Source organism: Notothenia coriiceps, unplaced genomic scaffold (genome assembly GCF_000735185.1).
Source record: "Notothenia coriiceps isolate Sejong01 unplaced genomic scaffold, NC01 NC01_scaffold00031853, whole genome shotgun sequence".
Classification (NCBI taxonomy): Eukaryota; Metazoa; Chordata; class Actinopteri; order Perciformes; family Nototheniidae; genus Notothenia; species Notothenia coriiceps.
This window is the reverse complement of record NW_011364554.1, coordinates 1,058,998-1,067,692: the sequence shown is the minus strand read 5'-3', so window position 1 is coordinate 1,067,692 and position 8,695 is coordinate 1,058,998. Positions and strand designations below refer to the sequence as shown.

The following is an 8,695-nucleotide window of genomic DNA, read 5'->3' as shown; positions in this document are numbered from 1 at the left end:
AGAAGTGGCTTGACCATGGGAATACGGCTATTGTAGCCCATTTCCCGGACACGTCTGTGAACAGTGACTTTTGATACCTGGACTCCAGCTTCAGTCCACTGTCTTTGAAGCTCCCCCAAATTCTGGAAGCGACTCTTCTTCACAATGCTGTTAAGGCTGCGGTCATCTCTCTTGGTTGTGCAGCGTTTCCTGCCACATTTCCCCCTTCCAACAGACTTTTTGTGGATGTGCTTTGAAACTGCACTCTGTGAACAGCTTGCTCTTTGAGAAATTTCTTTATGTGTCTTACCCTCCTGATGGAGGGTGTCAATGACGGTCCTCTGGACAGCAGTCAGATCAGCAGTCTTCCCCATACTTGTGATTTAGTTTACTGAACCAAGCTGAGTGTTTTTCAAGGCTCAGGAAACCCTTGCAGGTGTTTCGAGTTAATTAGACGATTCAAGTGATTCGTTGAACACCCTACTAGTATACTTTTTCATGATATTCTAATATTTAGAGATAGGATATTTGAGTTTTCTTAAGCTGTATGCCATAATCAGCAATATTAAAATAATAAAAGGCTTGCAATATTTCAGTTGATTTGTAATGAATCCAGAATGTATGACATTTTTGTTTTTTTAATTGCATTACAGAAAATAAAGAACTTTATCACAATATTCTAATTTTCTGAGACAGTCCTGTATTTATGATGCACGTCACTTATTCAGTTTCGGTGGCAGTTCTTCCAGTTTGTCTAGAAGTCTTCTAATCAGGGCTCTATAAATAGAGAACTACGGCAGATGTGTACTATTTAATGCAGCCGAACCGTGTATTATAATGCCGTTATGTGATGACCTTCAAAGAGAAAAGCAAGCAGAGTCGGATTAAAGTATTATTTTCGTCTTTTAAAAAAAATGTTTTTTCGGATTTAATATCGCATTAACACCATATCCCAACGTGCATTGCGGCTAAACAATCCAAACACCGAGCTTAAACCATAGCTGAGGATCTTGGGTAATCAGTTCAATGGGTGTGTATCTGTTTCCGGTTATTTTATTTTGAAATTCAGTATTCTGAGGCTCTGAGCCCCATTTATTTTCCTCACAGACGACACAAAAAGTCCGACATTATACAATTTAAAATCAAAACAATAATCGTGGCTTGATATTGAGTAAGAAGATGTTTTTATGAACCACACAGCATCCGGTCTTCCAAGACCCGACCGGACAAAAAGACGTGTTGCAGGCACGAAACATACTACCAATAGAAATACATTGCTTTTAAAATCGNTATATGAATGCACCTGCCAATTGCCTGGTCAAGTTAGATGCTGCGTATCACAGTGCACTAAGATTTGTGACAAACTGTAAAGCATAAAAAATCACTGTACCCTGTATGCAAGGGCTGGTTTGCTTTCACTAACTGTACGGAGGCTCAGTCACTGGTACATTTTTATATACAAAGCCATGTTAGGGAAACTTCCATCCTACATCTGCTCCCTGATCACACGGCGAATTGTAAGTGGCTACTGCCTGAGATCGAATGCTGTGGTTTTATTAAATGTGCCAAATGCTAGGACTGTCTTAGGGAAGACAGCTTTTAGATGCGCAGCTCCTCTGTCTTGGAATAGTCTGCAAATTAAATGGAAACTGAACAATCTGGTGCCACTAAATGTTTTTAAAACTCGGTTGGATGCTACTCAATCGGAAGCTATTGGTACCTGTTTATGTGGATAATTATGTAAATGATGCTGTATGATGTCCTTTTGTTGTTCTATTTATGTTTTTATGTTTCATGTGGAACTACTTGAGCAGGTCTCCCTTGAAAAAGAGATCAATGATCTCAATGGGATTCATCTGTATAAATAAAGGTTTGAAATGAAATGAAACAATGGCTGAAGCATAGTTTTGGCAATTAAAATCTTAGCATTGAAAGTCCCAGTAAATCAAATGAATTACAGTATACATTTCCTCCTCTGTATTGTGAAATGGGAACTCCTTTCTGTTATTAAGTCCCATTTAATCTGAGGGTGACATTTATTCTAAAAACACTGATTTGCTATTTTTATAATAGCCTACGTAAATAAAGAAATATAGTCATTGTTCATTTATTATTGCACATGTTGCTCAATGTTGACTGAATGTTTAATGTTTGACTGCATTTGACATGTTTGCATGTTCAGCTGACCCGCTGGCTCTTTTGAAGATTGAATTGAAGATTACCGTTTGTTGTTTATAATTTATCTAGGATTATTCTAATGTTTTTTTCCATTAAATGTTAGGAAATATATTCAAAAATTAGTCTTGTCTGAAATAGTATTGCATTTTTAACAACACATTTTACCATATCAAAAAGAAAACATTAAATCTGTAGTAATATTTAAAAATGAGAGGGTTTAAACAATGCTCACACATCATGTGTTTTTAACGATGGATCCATCAAGGAGTCAGTCAAATATTTAACAGAAATCTCTTCTTCAGGTTTAAGTTTACTAGAAAACAAGGATGACGTGTTTGAAGACTGGAGACAGAAGTTCTGGACCTCTTATAAGGTATTCATACAATTTCCCTCATTTAAATATTTATTCCTCAGAAGAAATACATCTTTCTGTCACTTATCTATTGATCTTTCTCTCTAGACTGGAGTGATATATTGGTCAATAATGCAGGTGAAACATTATATCATTGTTTACTTTCTGGCTACATATTCAAATAATGTACATGCTGATACAATATTTCCATCTCTTCCACCATTGCAGGCAGTGAACTTCACCCTGGTTCCTCCTGTGGCTCGCACAGTGTTTCTGGGAGGCATCGCGCTGACTTTCACCATCTTCCTGTGTCACCTCAGACAGCAGAGTGACAACAAACTTGAATAAACCTGAGATCCTCAACTCCATGACGAATGTTTTTGTGTGGAACAACTGTGACATTAAAACGTTTTTTGAAGGCAGGATTGGGTGTCAAAGTTATACTGAGAAAACAAGGGAGGGAATACATAGAAATATGTGGGGATTCCAAATTGGGAAATTTCTAAAAAAATAGGATAAAGGTCACATCTCCGGGGAACAGTTGATTAGCTATGGATTATTGTTCAGCTGTAATTTGTTTCTTGTTTAAACAGAATTGTATCAAAATTGTATAATATTGTACAAACAGAGTTTTAATCATGCTATTAATATTTAATGATCCTTTAACTGTTTAAGTATGTCCTACTGGAATAATGTTATTGATGTTTACATATTTAACCAATAAAAAATAACTATTTAAAAATTATTTTCGCGTTGTCTTAAGAAAATAGTATAATCGTATATATATCTCCTTTTGTCATAAACAGCCTGACACTTAACCTTATATTTGTGTAGCCTCTTACTGCAAATTGTTTTGTTTAGTTGAATGCGGACAGTATCTAACCATTTTGTCCTTAATTTAGCCATATTTTACTTTTATAAAATGAAACTCTTGAGGAAATTACCATCTTATATTATGTTATTTATCTATTACATTTAAACAACAAAAGCAAAGTATAAACTTACTGTTAAACACTATCAGCTGCATTTTTGTATAATAAATACATACTAAAATATATACCCTAGATAGAATACATCACATGTGTCAAACTCAAGGCCCTTGGTGGATTTAATTTCGGCCCGCAGGATAATTTGTAATTACTATTAGATTTGGCCCGCTGGTATATTGCACGCACACCTTCACTCAATCCTGAGCATTTCCTCTGCTCAGAGCCTGATCCCAAATATTGATGAACTTGCACCCAAGATGAGATGCCAAGTATCTGGCTTGAACTAGCATCACAGCAGCAAACTGAGTTTCAATGGATGTTTCCTTCTGCACTTTTTTCTTGCGACAACAGGGCATGTTTGGTTTTTGAAGCTGTTGTTGGCCTGTGGAAAAATGTAATCATAAGAAATGAAGCTGTAGATAGAGCCATAAGAAATGAATGAAACTGATTATTTAATGTTTAATATTGTTTTTATTGGCAATGATTTAAACTGTGTTAGTTCCAGGTTTAATATGTGCAATAAGTTCATTTCAATACGTTTTGCAATAAACATTGAACCAGTCCGGTCATTGAACCCCTCGACTAGTACCGATTTTTTAATTTTGGCCCGCTGTGTATTTGAGTTTAACACCCCTGCCCTACCTGATAATAGCTCTTATGTGTGCAAGTAGGTCTCTGCACCACTAGAGGCGCTGTCATAAAAAGCCCGTCCTCTGTAACCAATCAGAGACCCGAGATTTCAGCCCAGTGTTTATCGCGAGACCTCGGCTCTTCCTTTTCCCTTTTCGCCCTGAGCCCAAGATGGTAGGTACTGCTAGTAGAAAATGAAAAATACAAAAGCTTGACTATCCACGATCATCCTATGAATTAAAACATCTCATGTTTGTTACGACAGGCTGTACTTGTTGTAAACATAATGAACGTTACAGTCTTGCCATGATTTTGTGATATTTGACTATGTAAAGTATATTAACTTACCCGTTTGGTGCCGATGTTCAGGCAGCCGGTCCACGCATTGACTCTGGTCAAAAACGGGCTCTTAAAGTGCTTCATAGTGCAAAGTATTGTCTTCAGCTATACATTTCTAGTTCACCAACGTTATCGTTTGTTACCAAATGTAAAATTAAGCCACAATTTTTAAAGTGTTGAGTTGTTTACACTGGCTATCGTGTTAGCATGTAGCTGTGTAGTGTCAACGTGTGAAACGGCCTGCAATAACATTAGGTGTTTTTCTGCTTCATTTAACAATATGAAAGTGACTTTTTGTGTACAAGTTAGGCTCATAGTATAACATTGTGTTTTAATGGCAGTCATAGAAGTGCAATACAAGTCTAGCAATGGAGAATGCTATAAATGCTATAGTTTCCCCATATCCGTTACAAAATGAACTAAAATACCCTGATCTGCTTGTTAATGCATTACTCTTTGATATTCTATTAATGTGTTTCTGTTTATTTTTCTAGGGAGTTGACATCAGACACAACAAGGACCGTAAGGTACACAGGAAGGAGCCTAAGAGCCAGGATATCTACCTGAGGCTCTTGGTCAAGGTAATATACTTTTACACGTTGTGATTGACTCATTTCAAAAACACCACATGTGTAGGTATTCTGTAAATCTTAACTGCTGTAGTCTGATCTTTCATGATCTCTCTAACCCTCCTGTTGTCTTCTTACAGTTGTACAGGTTCCTTGCCCGTCGCTGTAATGCTCCTTTCAACAAGGTCATCCTGAGGAGGCTCTTCATGAGCAGGACCAACAGGCCCCCGATCTCCATCTCCCGCCTGGTCAGTCTGTCATCTTTCAACCTGTCTTGTCACCAATGAATCCTATCACTATCATTAGTTGTAGACTGTAACATTTGAATCATCATCACAATGCCAACTTGTACGATAAACACGTCAAACACTCTGCGATATGTTTTATATATATTTATGAGGATAACAAATGTGGTTAGGAAATGAGTGCATGTGTTATTACTCTGATTCCTTTTTTTACATTGGTACCTTTTTTGTATTCAGTTCACCTCTCTATCCAATAATGTGAAATGATTTCCTGTAATTTGTTTAAAGCAATTTGTTGTATTTCAGCAGCAAGCTGAAAGGCAGTGTTAGGTACACTTTAATAAATACACTTCAAGTACCGGTAGTAGTGCTATCACTCTTATTGTGAGGAGAAGTTTTGGTACATTTGGATTTGGACAACTTGTTTTCTTGGGGTCTGTTCTGCTTTCCAATGGCTCTGAATTCTGTGTGAAAATGGATTTTGTTAATATATTTGGGTAAAACTTAAGTCAGTGTTAATACCCATATGGCTTTTATTTTTGCCTCAACACTTGATACGGGAATGTTAAGAAGTGGTGGTCAACTTGAAAGAAATTGTACACGCGATGTCATTCATGTAATGCAGCCAATAACTGCTTTCATGATATTGCCCAGATTAGATGTCCTAAAGTTGAAAGTGTATAAGACCTGTTCATACATGTGATTGTGTGTGTGCTAAATATCTGACATTGCTTCTATCGAATCTAGATCCGTAAGATGAAGATGCCTGGCCGTGAGAACAGAATCGCTGTCATTGTGGGATCAGTCACTGATGATGTCAGGATTCAGGATATCCCCAAGCTCAAGGTAACCCCTCTTTTTAGAATGGCAGACTTCAACCCTTACATTGTGGTTTTCTCTTTTTAAAAACATCAAGTAGTGCAATAAGCATCTTGCCTTAATGCTGTGATGTTACCTGTGAAAGTCTCTGAGATTGTCCTGTTTCTCCTCCCACAGATCTGCGCTCTGAGGGTGACCGATGGTGCCCGCCGCAGGATCCTGAAGGCAGGCGGTCAGGTGATGACCTTTGACCAGCTGGCTTTGGCTTCTCCCAAAGGACAGGGCACAGTGCTGCTGTCAGGTAAATAACCATGATGCAATTGGAGAAGAGGTTGTAAGCAGTAAATCCCCCATTGCTGCCATTAGTTCACATATCTACTGTAGTTAGGCATGATTTAGTTAAGATTGGGTAAACACTTTTTAACAGAAGTGTGGTGATGCTATTATGATAAGAACTCTCCATCAATGAGGAAAGCAGGCTTTTATCTATATTTACTGATGGGCAATTAATCACTGCTTAAACATAATAATGGGTTTTGTTTATTTGTTTTTGTGGTCATTTTGTCAGACTAAAGAGACCCTCATATCTTATCATCTTCTGTATGAACTCCGTTTAGGCATAAGGTGTTAAGTATTGACACATTTGAAACTTGCCAGCATTGGGTGACAATGTTATATGGAAAAAATAATTTGGTGCATTAGTTGGGAATTAATCAATCTGTATATTCATCTTTTGGAGATGAGACATGTTTTGTGTTATCAGACTATTTTCTTGTCAATTGTTTTCCTTGCTAACCAACGATCTAGAAATATTCAGCCGTAGAATTGCTCACATTAGATTAAATAATCTCTTTGGGCGTCTATATGGCATTCATAATGCTGAACAGAAAGAAGTGAGGCTAGATTGCTAAAAATGCTATTTATCACAAATAAAATAGGAAAGCAATAATGCGGCAAATGGAATCGCACATTTTTAATCAGCTTATGTGCAACAGAAACTATGTTGTAATATTATAATCTCTGCTATTAGGAGGTGAAAGTGTTATGAATGGCGGTGTGGAAATACTTTTTAGTAATGACCTTTTGAATGGTGTATTTGCTTTAAATCCTAAACCGTTGTCTTTTTCTTCAGGACCCCGTAAAGGCAGAGAGGTATACAGGCATTTCGGAAAAGCCCCTGGAACTCCTCACGCCCACACCAAGTATGTACACAGTTCATGTGAACACAGAAAAACAGAACAAAATGTTCAAGTTTGGGTGTCTAAACAAATAATTGTTATACACTAGTATTTAAAATAGTCTGATACCAGTTTACTATGGTATTCTCATGGAAATGCTCTGGAAAGTGGGTTAACATATTCAGCTTTTGTTGTCTGACTCTTCAGCTTCTTCAGTAACACTCTGTTGTGGGATGTCTGTCTGTCGTCATCCTGCCCTAGTTTCACTAGTTGTCTGATATTCTGGTCAATGTTGTTGTATACATCATTTGTAGTAGTGGATTATACTTTACACATTATAGGTAGTAACCAAACTAATGTACACAAAAAAAATCACAAGAAACTCGATGCCTCCTTAGTATAAAAAGAGTTTCAATCGTTGCCTAGTAAAACGGAGTAGCAATTAGCACTCGAGGCAAAACTGTTTAATGATGACTCTTAAACCCTTTAACAGATAGTGAGATTAAAATGTTTATAGTATTTTAAAACTAACTAAATGCACTTTGAAGGTTATTATAAGCGCCTGGCAAAACTTAGGTAAACTGTTGCTTAAATTAATCATTATGAGCAATAACATTTTCCTTTTTTTCTATTAAACGTATTCGTTATGGAACCAAACAATTGTAATTGCCATCCTCTGGTAGCAACACTGCAAAATGTTTTAGTTCTCCTTTGTGGACTTGCTAAAAGAAGGCTGTGAAAGGCCCTCATTTTACATAGACAAAAAGTCTTTCTGACTCGTGTGCAGTAAATAAAATGGTACCAAGGAAAATAATTGATACAAGGCATAATGTTTTTCAATGTGTCGTTCCAAGTGAAAAGTTAATGCAGCAGAATTTAGACTTAATTATAGACAATTTTTTATATTGCTCTATAAACATGTTTAATGAATATATACTAAACTTGATTTTATTTATTTTCCTCCAGACCCTACATCCGCTCCAAGGGCAGGAAGTTCGAGAAGGCTCGTGGTCGCAGAGCCAGGTGTGGCTACAAGAACTAGTCTGTGTCTTTGTTTTCCATGCAATCTGATACAAAATAAACGGTCGACTGTACGAAATGAATATGTCTTGTGTTTTTTATTGGACAACCTGCACACCCTGGCAAATAAATATATCACACACTGACGTTAATGATAAAATGAAACGTTCAACAACACAGCGGCAGAGGACCAGGATGAAGATAAAACATCTCGCATTTACAACTTGTTTCCGTCCCTCAGAACCGTATTATTTCCTTTTATAGTCACTGAGGTTTTCACGTAAATCTGACGTCAGGAATGTTTTGATCAGTATTGATTATGACTGTGCAAGGGTAAAATGAGTTGTCCAGGAAGTGTTGTCCTGTAAATGATTGGAGAATGTCGGTGGGTGTTGCA

At 37.0% G+C, this 8,695-nt stretch overlaps 2 protein-coding genes across 2 annotated transcripts in view; both read left to right on the top strand.

Annotated features, from left to right (window-relative positions):
- LOC104960466 (mpv17-like protein) overlaps positions 1-3,254 on the top strand; it is a 5,880-nt gene extending 2,626 nt beyond the window's left edge. The window contains exons 3-5 of the mRNA XM_010788533.1: positions 2,460-2,530; positions 2,618-2,647; positions 2,738-3,254. Of these exons, the coding sequence (XP_010786835.1) occupies positions 2,460-2,530; positions 2,618-2,647; positions 2,738-2,857 (221 nt within the window). The 3' untranslated portion in view covers positions 2,858-3,254. The remainder of the gene's footprint in view (positions 1-2,459; positions 2,531-2,617; positions 2,648-2,737) is intronic.
- Positions 3,255-4,203: 949 nt separating this feature from the next.
- On the top strand, positions 4,204-8,381 carry rpl18 (ribosomal protein L18). Its single transcript, XM_010788532.1, has 7 exons — positions 4,204-4,302; positions 4,962-5,048; positions 5,177-5,284; positions 6,029-6,127; positions 6,278-6,401; positions 7,233-7,302; positions 8,245-8,381. The coding sequence occupies exons 1-7, from the start codon at positions 4,300-4,302 to the stop codon at positions 8,318-8,320; spliced, it is 567 nt and encodes a 188-aa protein (XP_010786834.1). The 5' UTR covers positions 4,204-4,299; the 3' UTR covers positions 8,321-8,381.
- Positions 8,382-8,695: the final 314 nt, after the last annotated feature.

Coding starts and splice junctions, on each gene's coding strand:
- rpl18 (XM_010788532.1), top strand. Junction 6,402..7,232: donor GGGCACAGTGCTGCTGTCAG/GTAAATAACCAT, acceptor CTTTTTCTTCAG/GACCCCGTAAAGGCAGAGAG. Junction 7,303..8,244: donor ACTCCTCACGCCCACACCAA/GTATGTACACAG, acceptor ATTTTCCTCCAG/ACCCTACATCCGCTCCAAGG.